Source organism: Rhipicephalus microplus, chromosome 6 (assembly GCF_043290135.1).
Source record: "Rhipicephalus microplus isolate Deutch F79 chromosome 6, USDA_Rmic, whole genome shotgun sequence".
Classification (NCBI taxonomy): Eukaryota; Metazoa; Arthropoda; class Arachnida; order Ixodida; family Ixodidae; genus Rhipicephalus; species Rhipicephalus microplus.
This window is the reverse complement of record NC_134705.1, coordinates 198,434,408-198,461,348: the sequence shown is the minus strand read 5'-3', so window position 1 is coordinate 198,461,348 and position 26,941 is coordinate 198,434,408. Positions and strand designations below refer to the sequence as shown.

Here is a 26,941-nt window from a genome sequence, read left to right as displayed (position 1 = left end):
ATTTTACAATGTTTCCACAATTACTTGCTTCACAAGGCACACAACGGGAGAATCGATGGTAGAAAACAGTCAATTTATTGCACCACATATGAAAAAAATACTTATGTACATCCCTGTAGTTCAACAGCAGGGCTTGGAATGATTGTATTAAATTATGAAAAAAATGTTCCAGGCACGCAATATTATAACTTCGGTTGACTAGGTACAACTTGTGCGGTTGTGAAGTCCAGAAAATATACGCTTATGCATAGGCGCCCTTAAATGCGTTATTATCTAATAAAACTGAATAGAATGCTATCAACGGTAGGCGTCGAGAGGAACTGGGCTCATGTTCCTTGTACTGTTCAACAATAACAAAACCTAGTAGGCGTACAATTGCAAACACACTGTACACACTGCCTTCTTTCCTTTCTACTAGAGGCCTGTCCCGTTAAATGAGATTATACCTTTTCTTAATTGTAAAGGCGTTGGGTTCTGGCTATGTGTGCAGAAAGTTGTGAAAGCCTTTGCCCAATGATGCCCTCTGAACTTGGTGGAAGAGAGCTAGAAACAGAGGCCTCATAGCTGGCTGCACGAGACGCAGCTGGTAGGCAACACTGGGTGCACTTTGCAGAGTGTTGCAGTCGCCACAGTCTTGTGCCGATGGTGGCAGGGGGTACGATGACGCGTGTGTCACATACTCTGCAACTCGCACTCTGGCCCGGCTTGCCATCTGCGATGGAACGAGGATGAGTCGTAAGGTTGCTCTTTTCAATCACTTCCTGTTGGAATTTCTACAACCTACAGTAGACTCACAGTAAATGAAAATCTGTTAAACGGAACTACTGCTAAAACAGAACTATTGCCTCTGCAATGCTTGGTTTCTGGCTTGTATTCCACACATATGTTCACCTCTCAGCAAACGAAACTCCTGTTAAAAGGAACATATTTTCCTGGTCCCTTCAGGTTTTCATTTACTGAGAGTCTACTGTATCCCAAAAGAAATTTTTTTGGGGCGAATCGGTTCACGGATTGCTTGCATATGCTTGACTGTGGTAAAAAGAACATTTCTTGAGCAGGGGGAAGCAACACATTAACTATAACATTGTATTATTCAGAAATGTTCGTTCTTGATAACACGTCTGACCCGCAGGGCGCAGGTTCAAATCCCGGCTGCGGCGGCTGCATTTCTGATGGAGGCGGAAATGTTGTAGGCCCGTGTGCTCAGATTTGGGTGCACGTTAAAGAACCCCAGGTGGTCTAAATTTCCGGAGCCCTCCACTACGGCGTCTCTCATAATCATATAGTGGTTTTGGGACGTTAAACCCAACATATCAATCAATAACACGTCGACTATGTCTTCATACCTTGGCTCTTTATATGCGGGGGGATGGCGTTCTTTTTGATCCTGCAAGTTTCTAGCAGTGTCATAAAATAGCTGGTTTGGCTATTCACTTTCTACTACAGATGAAACTTTTTATAACGAAATCGAAGGCACCGCAATAAGTGGTCATTATATCAATGTTTGTTGCATATAGACTCGCGCATGAAAATGTGCACTTAGGGACCAAACAGTTTTTTTTTTCTGTGTACATTTATTGAAAAGTGCCAACAACCACTCCGCTGACAATTTGGGCCTCTTTGCGTGTGTTTACTGTGTGCTCACGAGTGAATTAAACTATGTTCGCAATAAACTAACGCCATTCCACTGGAGCGTGTTACTGCCACGTCGAACTAATCATCCCTGGCTAGTTGTGTGCAGAACGTCGCCTACTTGGCTCACGCTGTCGCATGCCGGATTGTTTGTACTCCAGTGCATGCGTGCGTTTGTGTGTTCTTCATGCATGCCTCACTCGGGATTGTGCTCAGGTGCAGTGAGTAGCCTGTTTGTCTAACACAACGAATATGAATTTTGTAAGAAACGCATGCAAGCAGCCCCCCACGATGTGGCAGTGGCGAACGGCGGCATGACGCGCCTGTACCGCTGTCACTCCACTGAGCAGATATCTGCAGATGACTGTGATAAGGTTGCTGGCGATGAATCAAAATGGCCCGCTCATCACCACTGACCACCTCACTATCGCTCTTTCCTGATGCTTATACGTTAAAGGCATTGCCGCCACCACGCGAAAGCCCTTATCACTAATCGACCAGTCTCGCATGTTACCGAAAGGCAGAAAACATTTTGCGGCACATTGTGGTGTTGGCAACCTGAGCGTCACAGTGCACTTTTATGTGATAAAAAGTTATCTTCTCAAACTAATGGCTTCCTGCGTTCGAAGGCGTTGTTGGTTAATCGTCGGCACTCGTAGATGCAGAGGACGGTGTCACAAAAGTTGGCTGTGTGAAAGCTGACTGCAAGTCTTCATGCTGCTTCCCATTTTTTTTTTATTTCTTCATCACTTCCATTCTGCCAATAAAGAAACGCCTAGAAAGTGAGCGGCTTAGCTCGCAGTATCCGAAATCTGCATGCGGTGCTTGTCCCAGTCTACAATAACTTCCTCGCAAGTAAACTGCAGCAGGGCACGTGCGAGCGCGCGCCTATCACATGCTTTAGAGCATCGGATTTAACATTTTTTTTCGCTTTCTATGCACCATACTTTTACCGCGACCATGTCAGAAATGTTCATTGTAAAAGTACGTGGTTTTGGAAAATGTTCGCTGTATGTGGACTCAGTTTCAAAGCGTAGCATAGGAAAATCGTAACTGCACCAAAATATGGTCGTTATAAGAGATAGATTGTTATACCTGGGATTGTTATAAGTGTATTTGACTGTATTTTACCGTGTTTATTCGAATCTAGACCGAACCCGATTTTCAGCCGACCCCCTAACGTCCAAAGCCCGCAAAAAAAAAAAGACTTGTCTCTAATGTAGGCCAAACGAAACAGCATTTACTAAGAGAAAACATTTATTAAACATAAGGATGAAATAAAGCAGTTGGTTCCTGGTGCAAATAACTCGAGAAACATACAGCCTCTAGTCCTAATTGACTGATATGTAAGGTATGATGTCCCACCACCATATGATTATGAGAGACGCCGTAGTGGAGGACTCCAGAAGTTTCGACCACCTGGGGTTCTTTAACGTGCACCCAAATCTGAGTGCACGGGCCTACAACATTTTCGCCTCCATCAAAAATGCAGCAGCCGCAGCCGGGATTTGATCCCATGACCTGCGGTTCAGCAGCCGAGCACCTTAGCCACTAGAACGCCGCGGCGGGGCTACAGCCTCTAGTCCTGTTGTGTGTGTTTCTTTGATGTAATTTTTTTCTGGCTGCTTCTAGTCCGATGCCGCGCTCATTCCGAGTCGTCTTTGCTGCTTCTCTCGTCGCTCACTTTTTGTCGCTGTCTTCAAACAGTGTGCAATTCTCGGTGCCACCAGGTGCATTGGATATGCCACACTTCTTAAAAGAGCGCACAATCAAAATTTGCACCCCTCCAGTGGTGCACATTTTTTTCATCCTCCCCACAGTCTCACCCAGCTCAAATGTTGGACGACAGCTCCACGGCTAGAAAACTTTTTATTTTGTCTTGAATAACATTATCTTGAATCTTTTATTTTGTCTTGAAACATTATCTTGAATCTTTTATTTTGTCTTGAAACATTATCTTGAATCCAGTCATTACACAGCAGCCAACATTAGAGAAATTTATGAAACTAATTGAAGGTACTGATCTATTCTAACCTAGTTAGCATGTACAGTGATTACCTGTTTTTCTTCACGCAGTCTTTTCTGCTTCCAATCGTCATACCAAAGCACTTGTCTGCATATATTTATTGTTTAATACGGTTCCTTGATAATAATACCCAATCTGTGTTTTCTTCTTTCTATGCTTCATTTCTTCTCGACTCCTGTTTCTTTGTCGGTGTACCATTGGTGTACTTTGTACTTGGTAATAGTTCAAATAACTATTTATGATTGTTCTACACCGTAATGCTGTGTTCAGTGATTAGATGTTCTTTATTATTCTGATTTTTCTTGTTTGAAACGTCAAAAGTTGACAGTGATGCTCACCCCTGTAATAATCTCCATGGGGGATTGACAGTATTTTGTAAATAAATAAATAAATAAAATAAATAAGTTGCACCACCTGTGTGGCCCTACTGAGCTGCGCCACACACAGACCACTCGAAGTGAGACTCGAAATGACAAACGGCTTGCCTCAACTACAGTGTTCTAGGTTTTGTAGTGGCAAGAGTGAAGAGGGTGCCCGTGGAGCCAGCGGTGATCAAAAAAGCTGACGGCTGCGGGTGGCACTACAGTGGCTAGCCCGAGGAGAAAACAGGTTGCAACACGTGCAAAGGAGTGAGTGCTTGGAGCAGCTCAATCGGCGAGTAACCACTGAGCTTGCTTTGTATTGATCCACTTTTTGTGTGTGTCGTGTGATATCTTTTGTGCGATGAAGCTTCCTATACTCTGATGGATAAGAAGAGAAAGACAGACATGCATTGCTTTTCTCGGGGATGCCGGACAGGCTACCCCGGCCATCGAGCTTGAAAACGAATGAAAGATTTTGTTGTTTTAGGTGCCAGACAAGGAAGGCCGCCAGAAGGTTTGGGAGCGGAACCTCAAACAGGAGGACAAACCTCTGGCTGAGACATCTGCGATGTGGGAAAAACGTTTTGCTGACCATCTTGTTATTCGCGACTACATACACGTTATCGGAAATAACAAAGTGCGAATCCCCCAGGAAGGCCAGATCTCACTGCAGGTGCGGTGCCAACGCGGTTACCGAACCTACCTGCGTACATTTCTAAAGAATACTTGTAAAGCCAACACCACAGAGAAAGCACTGCGGTATTCCTTCGTCCGAATCAGCGAAAAAAGTACGATTGTCTCACCATGATGAGCAAGAAGCGAGCTTGGTCGAAAGCCGAAATTCTAACCGAACGCGAGGCCCGTCGGAAATTATGAAGCAAATTCTTTTGTATCAGGCGACCTGCAGGGCCTAGCCGACTGCTTTAGCGTTTGTTTCTTCCATGTCTTTATATAAATTCTGAATTTGCATATTTCCACCTGTTGTCATGACATTGTGCGAGAATTCAGTGGTTATGTAAAATTTATCTTAAAATATATGTGTTTTACATTGTCTTTCAAATGTTCATGGATTCTAAAATTCACTCTGTGGGAAGTAAACAGCATTTCAATGTACTGTGCTATTAATAATCACTTGACTTTCCTAGAAAGCCATCTCTACTTCACATACTCTTTGGTTTGTTCACATCCATACGAGAAAAAAACTCTGATATTTAGTTCGGCAAACTCAATGAAATTATTGAAGTGTCGTTAAAAATAAAGTGGGGTACCCTTGAGCTTAACCTTTAAGAGCTCAATGCGGTAGCGGCACGCACGCGCACACACACACACACACACACACACACACACACACACACACACACACACACACACACACACACACACACACACACACTATCATCTTGCCTATCACTAGCTAGCCTTCGCTTCTCAGTGGTTATCTAAGTTGTGCCACAAGGAAAAAGCCTAAGTACAAATGCCCTTCGGCTCTTTAGTTTCATCTATCTCAAACTTCCACTGACGCCGGAATTTCTGCAAAATGAGCTATTCAACGCTGTAATTATTTTATTTGTCATATCATCACACACTTTTCGAGCGTTTGCAATAGCATGTTCTTTCGTATATTTTTCATTAAAATAATGTACACGATTTGTACAAGCATATTTATGCGCAAGTTATGGCAAAAAAATACATGTGAAAGCTTAGCCTTCTAGTTTAAAGTGAACTGCAGCAGTCCAGTGAATTACTCATGTGGTTCACTTTGCTGAAACTAACAAAATAAAGAGCCTTCAGCAGTTATGAAACCATCACCGGACAGCTATAGGGTTTTCATGCACGGCACATCAGTAGAAAAAAATAAAAGAAACATTTGCAGCATTGTACCCTGCTGTACCAGTTTCCCCGCACCAGCACCTTGGGGTAGCTACTGCAGCGCCACTGGCGACGTCAGCTTTTTTAGCCTCACGAGAAGGGCCCCACTCTTGCGACTACAATACCTTTTAGAACACTGTACCTCAACACTTGCCACAAAAGTCAAAATGGCAGCCAGGTTTTGACTTAGCTACTAATGGCTATAATACTGTCTAGGTGGCAATAGTTGTGCACCACTTTTCTCCATGAAAAATGGCGCATTTTTCGAAATCCTCGAATCTAAGCCGACCCTGAAGTTTGATACAAAGAAATTTGAAAAGAACTATCGACCTAGATTTGAATAAATGCGGTATATCCCCTTTTCACAAAATGTATCTTTTGCCACAGTCAAGCATACCTAAGCATTCAAGCTGCCTAGCGCCAGCTTTGCTCATTTCATGCTAACATGGCAGGACTAAGAATAAGTCCAGAAGCTCAAGTCTCAAGATTAACTTGAGTATGCAACATCTGACATGTAAACACCCTTGTTACATACAATATTCATAATACTAATACATGGTATGTTGATTACACATTTAGCTTAGGCTTGCCTGTCCTGATATTCCGTACAGCAGTTGCAGCAAAGCACTATAAGATGCTCTTCAGTACAGATTCCTGTGAGCTGTTTCCTTCCTGCCACGGCTAATAAGTGCAGCGGTCAAGCCTGGACATACCCACATGTATTATGCTTACATACACAAATGCGCGTGCAGGTATGTAAACTGTTTGGCACATGCACACATGGGCTCATGTGCATGCACTAAAGTTTCCACTGTGGTTTTTCACTGTTCAGAAATGCGAAAAGGTGAAAGGGAACATACCGTCAGAGATTTTAAGCAGACTGGGAATACAGCCAACACCTGACACAGACGAGGTACCTTTCGTGCTAGTGCACAGGCAGCTACAATTCGTCTGGACATGTTACACGAGAGAACAAAGACACTAGCCTTTGAAGCATGTCAACAAGTCATGGTAGGCAAAAAAGCACCACTCCATCTCTTACCTCTTCCAGTAGCATCCCGGACTGCGGTGGTCCGAGATCAACGACCACGCATGCGGGATCGTTGGGCGGACCGGTGCACAAGAGCTCGGCCAGGGAGAAGCACCGTTCGAGTGTGCCGTCTGTCTTGCTCAATAAGCACAGACACTGCAGGAAAAAACAGAAGCACATTCACATGTAGAAAACAGAATATACAAGAGTCTTTCTAGTCACCCTAACTTTCTGCTTTTATGTAGATCAAATTCTGAAGAGCAATACTGCTCTGACAGTGATACACTCAAACCTACTCAATATAATTAACGCAGATATAACAAAATATCGGTTATAAGGAAGTAAATACAAAATAGTGTCACAACAGATATAGTGTGAGGAATTAAGCCTTTATAACGAATTTTCGGATGTAACGAACTTGTTTTGATGTAAGATGGAACCTTGTTATAATGATATTGGCATGAAACCTGGAAAAGATTCCTTACCTTTTTAGGATCATTCAATCAATGAATGCAAATATAGAGCAACCGTGGCTCTTTGACCCACCTGCCGAGTAAGCACAAGAATCAAGGGTTGGTTGGTGCTCTCCTCAGACGTCAGATGGACGTGCAACACAAGCAGCAGCTCTTGACCGGGAAGAATGCTTCGAACCCTCGCTTCCGAACAGGGCGCACTGTCAAAGGACACCGTTCGAGGTTCGTGCCTGCGCTGCGTGAAATCTCCCCACCCTGCACCCTGAAGAATCCCTGCAAAGACAAGTGTGAGTCTCTGGTGCATTAACGAAGTCGCAATCTGATTCCATATTTTCACAATTGCAATGCCCTTCTAAATCCAACATGCAGCCATTTTTTAGTGGTTAAAAAAAGGTGATATTCTCTCTAACTTAACACATAAATGTTGTTCCCCGAAATTCCTGGGATACCAAAGGCACAAGGCCTCTGAATTCCATCTTATGAGCCATAAATTTGTGGTTTTCTTTCTTGCGGTTAAGCAAATGCAGAGAAGCAACAAAAGTGAAGCAATGAAGAGTATATATATAGTTGAGAAGAAAGCGCACCTTTGCCCGTCTGAGCCACAAGTTCAGCAGCACCACTGATTGGCTTTGCTACGGCACCCATGAGGCCCCGACCAACGCCCTTGACGAACCCTGTAGGCCCCCTGCTTTCCTCGTGAATGAGGGCTTGCATTGGGTGGTCCACGATGCCTGCCACAGCTCCTGCGTTTTGTCACAAAAACCATTCCTCTGTCAGCTAAAGTTTGCAGTTGAAAACATTTGTAACGACTGTCAAAACACAGCATTGACTGCTGTTTATTTTCATACGCCGGAATTCTGTTCGATGAAATTTAGCATCAACTGCCTGAAGAACAAGGTAAGGAAAATAGCATTTAACATCCACGAAGAGAGTGGCGTTATAATGTTTGGCTCACGCACTGACAAAAGAGTAATTGAGTTAGAATCAGTTTTCATTAGACCAGCTCTGGGATTGGCCCAAGCTACTTGGCGACGAAGCCAATCATAGAGCAATCATGCCAAGTTGAAAAGTTAACGGCAAAGAAGGCGTAGTTTAAGAAGTTATGTGAGATGTGTGCTATGAACTGCAGCAAGAATATTTAGGCACCTCTTATTGTATCCTTAGGAAATTCCCCAGATAATGCAGCCAGTCAATGGCACGTGTGCAAGGATGGTACAGATTTCTACCGAAAATGATTTGTTACATGCATGCCACATTCCATATCTTAGCATTCGTGGTAGTGGGCTAACCACCTACCCACTGATCACTACTAATAAGTAAATGATTAAATGTTAAGATTATATCTATCACACAAACAATTTTTAATCCCTTGTGGTATTACTACCGTAATGGAAGCTATAAAGGCTTCAAAGCTTTAGGGTTACCAAAAATCGGCATCGTTCGAAGATATGTCTGACACCGCAGATTCAGTATAGGAGCTAGAGAAGGCTAGCTAATGGCGATAACTTGGTGAAAATGAACATAAACAAGAAATCAAGTAACAAAGTGGGGGCCATACCTAGCAGGCTGATCCCAAGTGTTGACAGTCCCTGGCCAATGCCCGCCGAAGGGCCAGTGCGAAGTGACTCCTTCCAAGCAAGATGTTCTGGATCCAACGAGAGCCTGTCCAGATTCCTGGATACACTGGTGGCAAGCTGCGTCACTGAACTCAGAGCACCTGCATTGAAAAGTAGTTTGATCAGCATAGACAGGGCTTGAAAGCTACGTTACATACACTTCTTTTGGCCTGCAGCGTACAGACATGCCCTGCTTAGAACTTAAAAAAATGTTATGGTCATAGCCTAAAGTAGTAAAATTTCATTAAAAACACTAAATATTCACAGCTAGATTAAACTGCACCACAAGGGGACTATAAGGTATATTCATGCACTATTCGTGAAATAGCAGCTGGAAATTTCGTTTCCTTTGTAAACTGGTTCTACATGTTGGCAGTGCTGCACCAGAAGCATCTTCACATGATGAATAGGCCTGGAAACTTTTTACCATAAGTATTCATTTAGTGATCTAGTACTCAGAAAAGCAACTGACACTCAAGCCTCAATTACAGCGCTGAGTACGGTTGCCGATAGCTCAATCTGAACTTGTGAGTGAGGTGTCTCAGATATGCATCGCAAAGCGTTCTTGAGTGATTGCTCAGTGAATGTATACAAAACATGAGCAACTACTCTGGCAACTTCTGTGCTTCACACATGAAAATAGCAACACATCAGAGTTTCACAAAAAGGTTTTACCACAAATCACTGACAAAACTAAGAAAATACTGAATAAGGTAAGCACGTCATGCTCACAATGATAAAAAACTGCATAACAGTGATCATGTGGACAAATATATTCCCCAAGCGGAATTCACCAGCTATCATTGCTGTGCAGCACTAACATGCTGCACAGCAGTGATAGCTTTTTATTGCATAGATCTGACTAACCTCGTTCTTTTACATTGTCCTTTTACGTAGCTACCGGGCCATGAGCAGCTGAGGAGGGCATAAACTGACACAATGGCAAAATTGCAGCTTTAATGACACATGCTAATACAGCTCAACCTTAACATAAAAACATAGATACAATACATTATTGGGCATAATCAATAAAATATGAAACAATTCTAGCCAATATCAAGATGCGATCAGCACATGAATACTGCAAATGTTAGGACATGACAAAGTTATTTTGGTATTGGAACAGGCTTTTTTTAACAAGGCCTGATTTTTAAACGGCACAAAAGTGGAAATGAGGAGAAACCCTTCTGGTCAGACCTAGCTTGTCCAATTTCAATTGGCTGATTGACTTCGACTCAAGGTGTGGCAGTGGGCTAGTTGGTATTCCATGTCTTAAACAGATGAAGCGCAAAAAAGGGTAACAACAGACTAAAAGAACAACAAGGACACGCGCTTGTCCTCGTTGTTCTCTGTCTGTTGTTACCCTTTTTTGCGCTTCAGCTGTTTGTGACTTCGACTCACCAGAGGATATGTGACGCAACATGGCCGACGCCCCGTGTGAGATGCCCAGGAAGAAAGCCCAGGGTCGACCCTGTGCTAAGCCCCTGTAGGGAAGCACTACCATCGCAGACACCCCCGAACCTAAGGCACGCACCAGACCCGTTGGGTTGCCGAGAAGGTCGAGAGAGCCAACAACCCAACCTGGAATGAGACAAGAAAAAATGGTTAGCCACCACGGTTACTCAGTAGCCATGGTTAAAAACAGTAATCTGGGTTAGTTGGTGGGTTGGCAACATTGAAATAAAAGTGCAGAGCAAATAACGCTCGAACATTGGTTTGTGTGTGAATTCTTGCGAGTGCCATAAAGTGCTTATCTGTGAGTACAGTACCTAAATCTGAACTAACGTGTACTGTTTGCTTAATGCTGTTATATCAAATAGGCTATGGTGTTTTGCTACTTAAGAAAACAATGTCATGAGTTCGATTTCTGGCTGTTGCGGCTGAATTGAGATTGAAGTGTAAGAATACTTCGTTATGTATATAATTTAGGTGCATGTCAGCTGTACACACACACAAAAAAAGATTGGAGTTATATGCGAATGCACAGGTCAATTTTCTCAGATTGTTGTTAAAGGGACTGTCTACCGCTCGAGAAAAATTTTTCTGATTGTGGCGCCAATAAAAAGATCGTTCATCACATTGGCGGTAACAAGCATGCTTTCGTGCCAGAAAAAAGGAATCATAATTTTAACTTGATGTTGAAAGTCTTGAGTTGAAAGTGACCACTAGCGTCACCCAACAGCGAATGTGGTCAATCTTGACAATCTATTGGTAGGACAAGAAATCGTCGCAGGTAGAATTGTTTTGCTTAAAAACAAACACGTTTAACTTGAATTTGTATTTTATGCACTTGAAGCAGTCTTGTATTGCGCCAGAGGCCTTTTTTTTTTCTCACACGTTGAAATAGGTGCCCGGTGGTGGTGCCGGCGGTGTGTTCGCTTGCCTGCATGCCTGCAAGCGGCGCAGAAACGCAATCACGGCGTCCGCTGCCGCTCATGAGAAGAACAAAGATTTGTGTGCGCGCCTAAAATGGCCACTGAGGTAATTGTTTTATCAGTAACCACACTTGATGAAGCCGGCAAAAACCGCACACTGTTTCAGTTTTCGATTTTTTCCGATGGAAGGAGACATAACGCGGAGAGAAAAATAATGTTCAGAAAATTTCTACGCACTTTCCAGAGAAACCGCTGCAAGGTTAGACACTTCACATGTTACGTTTTTTATTGCGACACAAAACAGAAGATCAATGAAGGACGGTAGACAGTCCCTTTAATGCCTTAAAAGTCCACACTTAGTGGCAGAATGTCTGCAGCCGGTAACACGGCAGTGTACACCAATATATAAATAATCTAAGAATATTGAACAACATAACAGAAAATGAGTAATGCGTACTTTTTCTTGAATATAATTACCCGTGTGAACCACTATAAGTTTACACAAAGGTAGAACTACGATGTTTTTTTTTTCTTAAAACATTTCATTTTATTCACAGTCACAGAAAAGCCTGCTATTGCAGTAAACAAAGTCAACAAAAAAATCGCCTAAAGGATGCATACTATTGATTTTAACCAATTATTTTCTCCGAAAGTTCAAGTAAAGTAACTACCTAATTGAACAGCACAAACATCTCTCATTTTTGAGAAGCATTCTCTAACTATTCTTGTACTCAAAGACATACTAGCAGTTGGTGTTCGGTTGCTCACCAAGCTTTGTTATATGATATTGCTGTGTAATAGGCGTAAAGACATTGTCTTGATCACTTATGTTACTTCGCGTTTTTTCTGATATATTTTCCTTTGCACGAATGACAATTGTTCACTAGTGACAATTGCCACCAGCCCCACCCCCTCCTTATATGGTATTGCACTACAACCCTCAAGAGTAAATATATGATGATATCAATATAATTTGGAGCTATGAAGATAGGGGCAATGTTCGAGAAACTATTCATTACCGTAGCAGTCACTCTGTTCACTCAGAAAGATGAGAATGATGAACAAGCCTCTTGACCCTTTGAGGCATTTGGTACACAATTGTGTACACAACTTGTTTTCGCTAATTTTGTCAACTAAAGGCTAAATAAAAGAAAGATAGATTGAGGTTTGGATAAACCGAACCTCCCAAATACTAGACGTGCTGCCATTTTAACTTCACTTTGCAGTGTACTCTCGCACGCAATCACATTGCTAAAGGCACTAGCATGTTCGAAGGGTCATTTGACATGTGGCTTTTCGAGAACCACGTCACAAGTATGATTTTTCTTTCTGCGAAGTTAACCCAAACCAGCGAAATTTTACTATAGTTTTAGTCTGAGGTTCGGCTCTATTTATGCAGACACTGCACATAAATTACGTCAAAACAACGGATGTGCAATTACAGTTTTATACAGAGCATATAAGTCAACACATTATGAGATGGTTCTTGTTGCAATAGAATATTGAGCGCTTTGAAATAATAGTGTGTGAATTTGACGTATTTGCAGGCAGTTCTTCATAGGTCGTGCATGAAAGCGCCAAGCTCTATCAGCCATCTCACCTGCCCTGAGCAGTGCTCCAGTGACATAGTGCCGCGTCAACAGGTGACCGAGCTGGTAGCAGCCCGTCACAAGGTTCCTCCGGCTGAACCGGGCAAAGCTGAGTGGCGTCCCGTTCAGGGACAAGTACAGTTTCAGCGAGGCGTGCACGCTGAGCTGCACTGCCAGGGGCTCCAGCACGATCTCCCGCACCGGCACTGTTCGTAGCAGAGCCTGTGACGCCTCTGCCACCTCCTGGGGAAGGCGGGACTCGCCACCGACTGGGAGAGGAGCGCAGTGCCAGGCCGGGCGCACGAAGCTGGACATGCGGGCCAATCTGCAAAGCATGTCCACGTCGACAGCAGTAAGCACCACTATTCTCACAACATCAAACATAAAAAATTTAAGAATCGACTATTATGCTGTTTTATTATTGCTCTTTTCTAGATTTTCTAATGCTTACTAGCACTACAACATCGGCACATCTTATACCCCTGTCACATATGGCAATTCAAGTGCCCTTTGAGCGAGTACACTTCGCCGCAAGTGTCATTTGCGTGCTGTCACATGAGAAAGTGCAGCGTCACTGGCTGCAAAGTACACTTGCCGGCAAATGTGTTTCCTAACTTCACGATAAAAATGGCAATGCTTTAGCACAGCTCAGTTTGAGCGTGAATAAAGAATGCTATACGATCTAGGAGGAGAAAAAAATTGACGACAGTGTGACCTCACTTACACTTCGCTTTCTCGTGTAGCAATGAACTGCCAAAATGACACTTTGTGAGCGTAAGTACACTCGCTCTTAAAGTGCACCCAAGTCGCCACATGTGACAAGGGTATTATTCCAAGAAGGGCAGTTGCTGATCTAGTCCAGTAATGCTTAGAAATCGTACAGAGCATTTCAGAGGTAACATCTTCCTTAGTATTATCTACCAACATTCTGTAACATGGTGTGATGTCTCAAAGAAGGAAGAAACAGTGCAAACGCAGGATGAAGAAAAGAAAACATGAGGATGAGGGCGCTCCTTTTCTTACTTTTTTTTTGCCCCGTGTTTACGCTGTTCATTTTTGAGATATGCACCAACTAGCCAGCCTTTTGCCACTTGTTCAAAAGTGTGACGATTTCTGATGAAAAATGTAGGTGTCTTGAAGGCAGTGCAGTTTTGTCTGACTGTCTCCCACTAGTTGTATAACTTTAAATATAGTATTTTTTATATACCACTAGTGCTCGAAAGCAATGAATAACATTTGCTAAATAATTCATAATGTTTGCTACTAGTAGATGCTATAACATCAAGACTGTATAGTGAACTGTAACCCCTGCAAACTATGACAAAAAGATCATTTGCCCACCCAACTCACTATGCTGGTTACATGATTCCATGTAATCATTTGTGTGTGGCATGACTTAGTATACACCCCGTTCATAGTACTTAGAATCATGTAATACTAAAGAACTAATCTGCTAGGCAGGAAGAGCACTGTGTTACCACAGTGAGTCACAGTCTATAGAATTTGGGAAAATGTAAGCAATCACTAACCTGTAAAGCAGTGTGTCTTCCAGAAACAGAGAAAGTGGAGAGAACTTGATTGTCAATGAGTCTGCAGTCAGGCGGCCGTCACGGAGAATTTCGATAGAAAGTGTTAGCGATGCAACAGCATTTTGGCACGAAGACGCGCCTTCCGTTGACGGTGTATCGTCTCGGGGCACCAAGACGACGGGGAAGTCGTAGACTTCGTTGGACAATTCGTCTTGCGAGAGCTGGTTGTCAACCTGTGGAAGATGAAGCAAAGGAGAAAATTGAATATCTGTGCTGAACAACAAATGCAAACAGATCAGGGCACTTTTGAATGCCAGGAAATTTACAGAAAATGCGTCATTATGGTAAAGCTATTGTAGTCAGAGAGCAACTCACAATTTAAATGCCCAATACATAAAATGGCTCACAGAGGTGGTGCCATCAAATTTCGAGGCGATAACAAGCTCCTTGTGGGTTTCCTCTGTATGCAAGGACACTGCACACGAATGGTCGGATGCAGAAAACGCTTTCTATAGGAAGGGCAGCAAAAGTTGTAGTGACGCCAAACCAGATCTGTAGCGAGGTGAGTGACCTCCAAACCTCCACCACATATACACCGGCAAAGCATTACGGCTATTACAGCTAGGGGCACATTTGTTTTGCAAATGCTTGTGTGGCACGTGTGCAGGAAAGCAGACGATACTCGGCACACAACACGCGTCAAAGCTTTGTGTGGTCACGTGACTCACGTCAAGCATTGTAATATATATATACATACAGGTGTTCTGCCACTCACGCAGCTACGTCACTGCCCAACTTGGCGCCCAGAAAACGAAACCGAAAATTGTCCACATAAGCTGGACGTTATTGAATTATTTGGCTAGAACAAATCAATTTTGGTGCATATATCGCGCTTCTTGAAGTTATACAAAATGCCTGTAGCAAAGAATGCGCAAGCCACAAATATGGTGGCACCACCTTTTAAACAAGTGACATGACTTTTATACAATGAAATTTCTGACTTTTCAGTCATCAATACACAATATTGAGTGCCATCTACATTGAAATTAACTAAAAACCTTCTTATGGAAAAATAAACTGGTACAATATATGTGTTTAAAATTGTGAGCTAAACACACGCTTCGCCAGCTCGTTCAGGGTTCTTGGTGGTGATCTCACCTTAAAAGTGAGAAGACAACTGAGGTACTACGGAATTCCAATCATGTGATATCTCCGGGAACCACTGTATGTTCAATATTGCACATTGTACATTTCATTACAGCAGGCTTGAGTGAATACGACTTTTTAAGTTTGAAGCAATGTCAAAGCAAGTTTGAATAGTAGTAAGATATTAATTGTAATAGGTGGCCAGTTATAAGCAGTAAAGTATTTTTTTTAAAAGTTTGCCATGAGCTCATAACACACCTATAAACTTAAAAATTTGCAGTTCAGGTAAAATGTACACCCCACTAGTGTAGCAGAAGAGATGGGGGGTAGAAAGCTTTCAGTTCTGCACGTGCATATATACATGTACACTTACAAATGCACACACGAAGATACAAAACGGGTGTCGGAACCTTTCCCCTGTAATATATATATACATACAGTAGACTCTCATTAAACGGAACCTGAAGGGACCGGGAAAATATGTTCCGTTTACTCAGTGATGAACAAGGGCGCAGCATACAAGAACAATACCAATCTTACCAGAAGCACCTGTTCTGTTTAAGCAGCAATTCCATGTAAAGGGCCCCCAAACCCGCTCGGATATTTTCCTAAACATTCCAAGTAAACAAGCGAATCGCATGCAGGATGCCGTCGCGGTCAACGATGCCACACGCCGCAGCGCTACATAGCGGGCGCGCCACAATTTTGAAAAAAGAATAGTTTCTCCTTTCCGGTCCCCGCTATTTCCGCCACTGACATGTGTGACATCACCAGTGAAACTCGATGACGTTACCACTTTCGATGCTTGCGATTAGCCGAACGACAACCGACGACTTCCGGTCACTCTGAAAACAGCTGTTCACGCGCACCTTGCTGTTCTTGGTCGTGTTGCCGCTTGCGAATCGACATCTGCGGCCCGTAACGCAGCACAGGGTCCATACTGGCACGGTTCGAAGGGGCACGGGCTGGCATGACAGCAACAGCGGTAGTCAACGATCAGTGCACCCAGATGACACACACAACACAGTTGACGGCAAGCTGCGTCGTCGGAGTGGTGGATCGCGGCAACCGGAAGCAGACGCTGTCTTGAACATCGCATCAGTGGTGATGTATGCCACGCGAGATGAGGAGGGGCACTCAGCTGACTCAGCGAGGAGGAGCCGAGCGGTTTTGGAAGAGGGTAGCATAGGAAAGAGGGAAAGAAGCGATCATCGCATTTCGATCGTCAAATGCGTTAATTCCGCTATTACGGCACCGTTTCGAAAAATTCTCACAGCTACGTGCTCGTTGTAAACTCGAGCACAACATCCTCACCTCAACTAAATTTCAACCACTGGGTGGTTTAGGGGCCCTTTAACAGATTTCCATTTACACAGAGTAGATATAGGAGGACTATGTCCTTTCTGTACCCGACATCGTATGGGTGCTTTTGCAGCAGTGCAAATATCACCTCCTGAGTAGGTGGTTCCACCTCATAGTGGCCCTACACCGCAATTAAGCAGTCTTTCCAAGCGGATTACACGTCATTATTTCGTTTGTTTTGAGTACTTCGAAATTTCAGAAGCATTAGGTTTGAGTCAACACCAATTAGAATACTGCAACATTTGTTCGATTATTCCAATTGTCCGAGTATTCCCGCATGTCCGTGCTCACCTGTAGGCCACCAATGAATGTAAAGATGTCGTAGACAATGGCAGGCGAGGCGTCCGGTTGGTTGTTACCCATCGACATCGCAGGAGGAGCGGCCCTAGGTCGGCAGGCGCATGACACGGAGTCCAAGCTGAGGCGAACCACTTCCTGCAGACACTTCTTGTGGTCAGCCACATCGCTGTTGTCAGTGAGCACGAAGCAGAGCTCGTCTATGTTGACTGATACAAAGCGCAGAGAGCGGTACAGGGGGGAGAGTGGTGGGCAGTCTTCGCAAGGTACGACTGGAACGTGGCTTTCGTCCGACTGAAAAAAATATGACAAGAAAACATAGTGATAAGCGGGTGAGAGATTTCAAACAGAAGCGCAGTATGCTGTTAGGACTCCCTTTATAGTATTGGTCTGCTCTATCGCCGTAAGGCATTTAGATGCTGTCATGTAATGACATTTTAGAGTGTACTCAACAGGCAGACATATCTGTGAATGCACAAGCTACAATTACAACCGGGACCCTTTCCGAAACCCGAATTCTTTATTTAGTTGAAAGTTCCTCTGCGTGCATTCTTCCCGAAACACTCTGACCCTTTATTTTTGAACCGCCCCACCATGTTTTCCTGAAGCAAGGCATATTTTAGTGCTTTTAGTCTCATTTCTCGCTAGCCATGCAAACCATATAACTATATAGGCAAACTGTAAGTATCATATAGAGCTATAATCGACACAAAATGTGAAACAATAATTAAATATGAAAGAAGTGTATGCAGTTTTTGTGAAGCCCTGCAGATTCATTTTCATGATACTAACTACGCCCTGCCACGGTGGTTGCTAAGGTACTCGGCTACTGATCCGCAGGCCGCGGGATCAAATCCCAGCTGCATTTCCGATGGAGGGGAAAATGCTGTAGGCTCGTGTGCTCAGATTTGGGTGCACGTTAAATATCACAGGTGGTAGAAATTTCCGGAGCCCTCCACTGCGGTGTCTCTCAAAATCATGTGGCCACTTTGGGATGTTGAACCCCACATATCAATTATCAATCATCACGATACTACCGTATTTACTTGCATAATCGGTGCACTTGCATAATAAATGCACCCCTAGTTTGGTCACGGAAAATTCGATTTTTTAAATTTCGTGCATAATAGGTGTATCCCGAACTTGGCCGTGATCAGAAACGATTCTGCCTTCCGGCGGTACAGTAGGAACGCGATCCCCATACCCTGAAGAAAAAAAGAAGGCAAATCGACGACCAAATTAAAAAAATTCCAAGTGCAACAACCTAACCAACCTGTTTGTCGAAATAAAACTTAAAAAAAAAGGGTCCATGAGCGGGAAAAAAAAGGCTGTTCCATCAATTACTGATAACTGCCAAATCGCCGCGCTCCTTTGAGGTCACGTGTACAATGCTGGGGGCTTGATCGCTATCACCACCATCAAAGAAAGAGAAAGAAACAACATTTTGCAAGTGGTGTGCGTATGTTGTGGTCGTGTATTCAACTTTAGTTCCACCATGGGGAAGTACGCAAGTTACATGGCTGGGTTTAAACTGAAGGCAGTGCAGTACGCGCTGGAGCACGGCAACCGGGCTGCAAGCAGGCATTTCGATGTTAGAGAAACCAGTATTCGGTACTGGACGGATCAAGAAGAAAAACTTAAGGCGATGAAGAAGACACGACGGGCTTTCCACGGTGCCAAGACCGGCTGGTATCCGAACGTCGAAGAGCAACTGGTCCGGCATATATGGGAGCTACAAAAAGACGACTGTGCTGTGTCGTTGGATATTGTGCAGACTGAGGCGTGCAGAATAGCCCGAGCGCAGCGCATCGAAGCAAAAGAGTTCAAAGCCAGCTCCGGATCGACAACTCATTTCATGCGGTGCCATGGCCTTGCACTGCGAAGGCGGACCACCTTGTGCCAGTGCTTACCCGCAGCATATAGGGACAAAGTGGTTATAAAGCTCCGACAGCAGAAAGACTTCATTTTGTCTCAGATCGGCAACGCGGATCAGACCCTCCTTTGCTTTGATATGCCGCGGAACACGACAGTGGAGGATAAAGGTGCACGGAGCGTCATCGTCAGAATGTCTGGCGCTGATAAACGACAATGCACCGTAACGCTGGCGGTGACAGTGAATGGGCGCAAGCTACTGCCTTACATTATTTTTAAACATAACACGCTCCCAAAGGCAAATTTCCCTCAAGGCATCTGCGTCAAAGTCCATAAAAAAGGCTGGATGATCGCGGAACTCATGGTAGATTGGGTGAAAACAATATGGGGTCGATAGCCGGGTGGTCTGTTGTTCACGTCCATGCTTGTCCTGGACAGTTTTCGTGGGCACCTAGTAGACCGCGTACAAAATGAGCCAAAGGAGCTGCGCACATATCTGGCAGTGATTTCGGGCGGCCTCACATCGATACTGCAGCCTTTGGATGTGTCCTCGAATAAGCCTTTTAAGGACAATGTTCGAAGGCTGTACACCACCTGGATGGCTGGAGGACAACATCAGCTGACTCCAGGTGGTAAGATTAAGAGGCCGCCTGTGGAAATGCTGCGCGCTTGGATCGTGGAAGCGTGGCAGGCGATCTCCGACAAAGTCGTCAGGAAAAGCTTCAAAAAGACGGGTATCTCGAACGCACTGGATCTGAGTGAGGATGACATATTGTGGGGTGCGGACGATTCGGACACCGAAAACGAATCCCCGCTCGGCGAGGATGAATGTGTGCTCTCTGACTCAGACTCCGAGTAGGGAAAAGGAGGAACACCTACGACTTTTGTGTAAATAAATTTTACGCGCGTGTGTGCAGTTGGCGGCTCTCGCTTGTTCATTAAAAGGTATGTAGGTACGCTTGTTTTATGTTGAATTATTTTATGCTGAACTAAGTCGAAAAAATTTTTGAAAATTTTACCCCACACAACTGGTGCCCCCCTAACTTCGAGCCGGATTTCCTGGAAAAAAGTGCGCCTATTATGAGAGTAAATAGAGTAACTAGCTAATATTTGCTAGTGTGAGCTATCCACAATAGACCCTTTTCATAACTGTAAAGCTAGCTTTTCTGCTATGCGGTTTGCCCTACTAATGGCAGCTAGTCACTTTCTGCAAACAGAGTGTTCAAGCTCAGTTTACTTGCACTAGGACATGGAAAATGTAGGCTTAGCTATCTCGACATTAATGTGCGTAAAAGATGAGCCCCAGCGTGTTTAATAACTAGGACCTGGTCTCCATTTGAAGCAGGACAGGTGCCGCCATTAGTAGGGCAAACATGCAGTGCCGTGAAGCGCACTTGCGAATTATGAGAAGGGTCAATTATATGGGTGTTACAAAGATTGCTTCACCAACGTCTAAAGTAGTAATTCTAGCAAAAAATCTTAACAGAAAAGCTTTAATGCTTGTTAAGCAACTCAGATGATTTGATTAATGATCACGTAACTGCCCTGTTTAATTTTTTCTAGCTTTTCTTAAGAGCGCAAAAAAAAATACTTGACACAGGTATAACAATGTACAACAATAAGACAATACATCTAAGCCAATATACTTCCATTTTACTCTATTCACAGTTTTGCCCGTTGGAATTTTTTCGTGTAAAAATTTGCTTAAGTTACAATTTTTTCGTGGTCATTACAGCTCACCATGGCCAAGATACTGTCGGCAGACATTCCATCAGGCGTTCCGCGGACCTCAACGTCAGTGGCAGGCTGAACTTCTCCGATGCGACTGCGGATCTCTTTTGCCGACACCTCTGCCCTACTCACAACTTGGACGAGCAAGTGGGTAGTGTGGCCAGCCTGTAGAAAAATAATTCAAAAGAAAGAAAGATCAGTACATTTAGTATAAAATGAGATTGCTAAACGAAAAAAGGAACAAAAATAAAGAAAAAAAATGCTGTATGCAAATCTATCGAGTGACGTGAGCTTTCAGAAAATACCAGGAGTGTATAAGTACCTAAAAAAATGTTTGAATTATAAATTTACAACTAGACGCATCTCCAACAAAGGTTCCTACAAAGAAACCGGTTGTGTCACGTCGCACTCCTGATGTCCCAGCTGCATTGTTGGTATCATAGAAGTAAACACTCATCAATCTGTGCATTGAAGTGTTTTGCAGGCCTTGAGTGCATTCCTAAAGGTGTTATTAAATATAATATTAGAATGTAACTTGGCTGAAGCCTGTGCAAAGCTTGATCCAGATTAATCTGTACCATGCAGCAGCGATCATAGTTGATCATGATCAAGAAATCAGATCTAGACCAGCTTTGATCGCAGTCAAAAGTACTATATAACTTTGTGCACTACATTGAAGTAAAATGAAGACATACTGAGTACACGGGCAATACAATTTACCTGTGTGTTGAAGTATTTTCGCCACCCCTGCACACAATTAGGCAAGACTTGTTCATTCACTACACGTCTACTCTGCTCCTGACGGTGTTGGCTGAAGGGCACTTACCCTTTGAGCTGACACTCGCACATCGCCAAGTCCCGGAATGTGAACGAACTGGTTGGCCACATCCAAGCACGCCACTGGACTGCTCCAATAAACCGGGTGTGGCTCAACTTCCCTCGCACAGCCAAGAAGCAAGAAAGGGTTTCCTGGTTCGGCTGCACCGGCGACGCCATTACAATAGGCGAGAAGGCTCGGAGGCGTGAAGTGCACGGAGCAACCAGGCCCCACCGAGGGCAGAAGCCACTGGTCTGAAAAACGCCGAAGTGATCATAACACATGGTGTGTTATAGTTCCAGGGTCAGTCATGGCCAAAGAGTGCAAAAGGCAGGCCAGGTATCACAGCTGGTTCAACAAACAGCTGGGTTGCATGGATAAGAGCACCAGCACTGGTGTAGCCAAAGGGGAAAGAAAAAGGCTTCAAACACGAAATTTTTCGATACTGCATGTGTGTACAAACAAATACATGCACAACCATACATTAGGTTGGTTAACTCACTCCCCCCCCCCCCCCCATCCCACAAAAAAACTTTTCTGGATATGCATTTGAGCATTATGTACTACATTAATCACTCCATCTAAACTGCTCAATATCACTCAAACCTCAATATAACGAACATGAATATAACAAAATATTCGTTATAATGAAGTAAATGAAAAATAGTCTTGCAATAGATAGAGAGTTAGAAATAATCTTTATAACAAATTTTTAGATATAACGAACTTATTTTCTTGAAAGATGCAAACTTGTTATAGTGAGGTTAGAGTTAATTAGTTTGGATTCCGACTAAACCACTCATACCTGCTTACACTGCAATACAAGAAGGTGCCAGAACACATGCTTTTGCATTTTGTTTCAGCATTCATATGGCAGCATATTAGATCGATGAGGGTTAATCGTCCCGGTTTGTCCTGACACAATGAATGCAAAGTCGAGCCAGTGCACTTCTGGTGTGGACGTTCTAATATTTGAGCTGATCAGGCCACTAGAAGAACGTAGGATGAAGCTGCATTGATCAGTAAAGTGAAATGCGCTGTCACACACTGAAAGCAGCAAAAAAGTTCTGTAGAAGCCTACAAAGTGAAAGAAGTTTTATGAAGGATAAAAACTGCCGTTAATTTGGACTGTAGCCTGCAAACACACACATAGAAAATCTTAACTAGACAGAAGTTCAGAGGATGGATGAACGTTAAAGAGATGAAATATTCTTGAACACGGGGTGTCCCTGAAGCCAAACTTCCAACAAGCACACCTGTCTCCTTCATGGCCGAAGCTGCCCAAAGTAAGCAATCAAGGTGCACAATAAGGTATGCTGTTGCAACCTTGAAGAAAAGTCTGCTTGCCAAGACGTTGGCTCCAGCAACACTTCGTGTCCACAAATTTTTCACCTCCACACGTGGAAAGCCCTACAAAAACATCATAGCATGAGAAAGCAGCGCACCTTTTGTCGGGCTGTTCTCGGCAAGCACAAGCGTGGCACGTGTGGCATTAGAGATGCGCAGCAGAGGGTTGGCGTCTCGAGCAATGACGAGATACATGCTTCCGCCCCTCGAATGACAGGTCACCACGAGGGGCAGTGTCACGTAGGATGACCCGACGGCCTTGAAAACCGATGTCGAGCACCGTATATTCTTGTTCTCAACCTCCAGGTTCAAGGGGAAGCTCCACAGCCTCCTTTCGCCCTCGGCGGACACACGGTTTAGAGCTAGGCTGACCAGCAGACGGCCGTACACAGCTTCGTCCAGTTCAGTGTCATCAACGCCATTACTTCCATTCCAGAACAGCAGAGGAACGGTGCCTAGGCTTTGATGGCGGTCAGGTGGTAGGCAGCACTCGGCTGTCACTTCCATGACACCAGTCCAGGCTTGTGTCTGTTGGAAAAGAGGATCAATCACTTCATCAATGTTTTCAGTGGACAGAAAATACAACTTGAACGGACTCTCAAGTGAAACAGGGAATAGGTTTACATTCATAATTTTTCTTTGAAAACTCTAATGTCATTAATTTAACTATCATAGCTTTAATACTAGAGAAAATACTGGAATACGCCTGTCCTGTGTGGGATCCATTTCACAAAGTACACATTCATGCACTAGAGTGCATTACGTTGATAGCAGCAAGATTTGTTCTGGGAAAATATGACCGAACTGAAAGCTCCCAATGTATGAAAGGAGAAATTAATTGGCAATACTTACAAGATCGAAGACGTAATCTAAGACTGAAACTATTTTATTCAATTTATAACAAGAAAACAGGCATTAACCCTACAGAATATTTAAAACTAGCGCATTATCACTCCTCTCGTCATGACCACAAATTTAAAGTACGGCCATACAAACCCGGAACGGATCTGTTTAAGCATACTTTTTTTCTGCAAGCCATTGTCGAATGGAATATGTTACCAGCTGATTTAGTTGGCCGCAAGACTGGAGATTCATTCTATGAGGCACTGTGCCCGCCGCAATAATGTCTAAAATGGTGCTACGGGTAATGTTCCAAATAAAAAAAATATGAAGGTCAAAGTCTTATTTTGAAATGTCGTGTACAAATCTCCGTGTGTGACGTCATGGATGTCAAAGTGAATTTTTTGTATGTTGGCGGCGTTTACTGAACAAAACTTCCTGAAACTTAGCATACGTCAAGCCTCTGGCCTTCTCAGAGGACTATGTATACTTTACTTCTACTGATGGGAAACATGGGCATCAGCAGGGGGGTGAAAGAGGGGTACTTGCCCCCCTCAAGCCTCACTAGCACTTGTCCTCACCCAATTCTACATCAGCACTTTTCCCCTCCTCCAGCCGCCATGCAACACTGGTTTGAACCCCCAAGAAAAAATCTTGCTGACAACCACGACACGGAGCTACATAGGCCTCAGTCATAAAGTTTCACACAATAAAAGCTAGGGAGAAATCTCGATGGGAATTACAGGATTCGGATTAAATTGCGTTAGCTAGCAAGCTGTCCACGAATTTTTTTCTGCAGCCTCAGTTCGTTCTTCGCACAAAGTGGATAGTGGGGTGCGGTGCAAAGTACTGAAGCAACTCCTTTCTTGTTCAAAGAGGCTGAAGACAGCTAGGTCTCTTGATTTGCTGTAACATGGGAGCTTTACAGGTTATACTTGACAGTTTAAAAAGCGAAGCGTCGTTCAGTCACCGCTGTGCATAGATGTAGCGTCCCATGGCAGTGCAGAATAATGCATTGAATTACTGTTTTTTCATCATCGCTTCTTGCCAAAATTAGACTGCAAAATGACAGTGAAGCGGAGAAGACGTACCGTCACATTCCTCTGACTCGACTTCACAACGAAACGAGAGGTGCGCGTTGGGGGCAGATGATTTGACGCACATTGGCATCACAGCAGACGAAACGATCAGTGTTTCTCACTAAATACTGTACTGTTATTTACATAAATAGATATTGCGTACTTTTGAGAGCAAAACAAAAATGTTTGTTTTCAAGTGTTTTAAAAAATAATTCATGATATTTTGGTGCCAAATCTCGAATGCAAAGGCATATCAATGCACACCCTGGTGGTTGAATTTGATCAAGTTTTACTTCTACGTCGTGGTCACGGAAATGTTTTGCAAAAAGGTTTACGTACACAAAAATGAAGCAAGTTTAAATTATATATAACATCATATCTCTTTGTTTTACACTTGGCAAACAAGCGTCGCGAATCTCAGAAAAGTAATCTATCTGAAGCAGATCCAAAGCCTGTACTTCTCATGGAGGTACAAGCATCGCAGAAGGAGCCCACACAGACACTAGCGCCAGATTCCCCTCTAGGTATTATTGCAGGACAGTCTATGGCCTTAGTAGATGACACTCAAATCTATGATGTCATAGTGATGGCTACGAGAACTTCAAGGTGACATTGACACCCATATTTCCCTTTCGCGTCTTTTTTTGCTAATGAACCGTCGTCTCTAGATAAGCGTAGTGACCTTGGTTTTGTGAAGGAGGGATTTACTAATAAAAGAGAGCTTGCTTCACGATTTAGCATCCCTAAAGCCCGAGAGGCCATGCCCAGATGACCTAAGCACGGCAGCCAATTGTCCCTGCAACTAAAGAAATGGTCTTGCTTATGAACTCAGTGATGTTCTCCTATGGCGAGCCAACTAACCGTCCAACTCAGGATACACGTTCATTGATGCAGGCTTGTATGCATTCACATTTGAAAAGAAAATGCCACTGAATTCTCAAAATGTACCTGCCCACAGTTGGTGTTGAATTATGTGATGTGTAGCCAAAATTAGGCATGCAAGATGGAGGAGATGAAGATGTGATGCTTCTAGAAAGTTGGTCGCTTTTCGAGTGCATGACATACCGGGTTGTCCAGAGCCTTCCTGGTTGTGAAGCCGGCAGCAGCCAGTGGCAAATCCGTCTGATTGCTGAGATAGACGGCTGACCTCAGCGTCACCACGAGGCATCCCTCGAAGTCGTGTGCCAGAGCAATCAGCCGACAGACCTGTACAGAACAATGCTGAATCGTGCCAGAAAGCATGTACAAAGTTAAGCAAAGAAAAAGAACAATGGGATAGAACAATGCACAGTAAGTGGAAATCAGGGGCAACTGTAATCTGTCGTAACTGTTGTGGATGCCTGTGGCAAGACCAGCCTGAAGGAAAAAGACCAGCACACGTAGCCAAAAGGGGAGATTAGTTTGAAACCAACTGTAAATTTTGAGTTCAAATACACATAAGATGAACAGAGTGTCACAACAAGTGCAGTATAAGTATAGCATAAATAAGCCTACTGCAAAAATAGACCAGTCACACTCGAAACCAATTGAGAGCAGACCCTGAGTTTCTTAATGTCTTTCGCGTTCACATGGCACAGTGCCTTGCCTAGCAATCTTCAGCGCACATTCTCATTTGAAACTACTTACATATGCTTCAGGATTCTGGACCCATCATCGTTGACACTATCACAATGTCATGACAAAATAAATTTGCTGATGTCATGTAACAACAAGGCTAGCCACAAGGACATCACTTATATTAAAAAATAAAGAAGACAGGTTCAAGCGTTTTTACTAGCTGCACACATTTAAGCAGAAATGGTGATCACTGAAACAGAGTGAAGACACATCTACTTTTTAGGTACCAAAACTCGTCAACGGAAACAACTGGTACAGGAATTTGTCACAGGAGCTTTGATGCTTGTCAGTATAATTTTGGATAGCCTATAGGATTTGCAAATTCATATATA

General features: G+C 43.6%; 1 protein-coding gene across 2 annotated transcripts in view; it reads right to left on the bottom strand.

The window, feature by feature from the left end:
• Window positions 1-52: 52 nt before the first annotated feature.
• The window catches only part of LOC142765790 (intermembrane lipid transfer protein VPS13B-like), a 53,807-nt gene continuing 26,918 nt past the window's right edge, over window positions 53-26,941 (bottom strand). For both annotated transcript variants that reach the window (XM_075867484.1, XM_075867485.1), the window contains exons 16-28: window positions 26,058-26,198; window positions 23,172-23,601; window positions 21,736-21,980; window positions 20,919-21,074; window positions 17,301-17,600; window positions 14,502-14,734; window positions 12,984-13,297; window positions 10,410-10,589; window positions 8,951-9,109; window positions 7,977-8,135; window positions 7,466-7,665; window positions 6,932-7,075; window positions 53-712 (exon numbers count right to left, since the gene is read on the bottom strand). In XM_075867484.1, coding sequence (XP_075723599.1) covers window positions 479-712; window positions 6,932-7,075; window positions 7,466-7,665; window positions 7,977-8,135; window positions 8,951-9,109; window positions 10,410-10,589; window positions 12,984-13,297; window positions 14,502-14,734; window positions 17,301-17,600; window positions 20,919-21,074; window positions 21,736-21,980; window positions 23,172-23,601; window positions 26,058-26,198 — 2,895 coding nt within the window. In that variant the 3' untranslated portion in view covers window positions 53-478. The remainder of the gene's footprint in view (window positions 713-6,931; window positions 7,076-7,465; window positions 7,666-7,976; window positions 8,136-8,950; window positions 9,110-10,409; window positions 10,590-12,983; window positions 13,298-14,501; window positions 14,735-17,300; window positions 17,601-20,918; window positions 21,075-21,735; window positions 21,981-23,171; window positions 23,602-26,057; window positions 26,199-26,941) is intronic.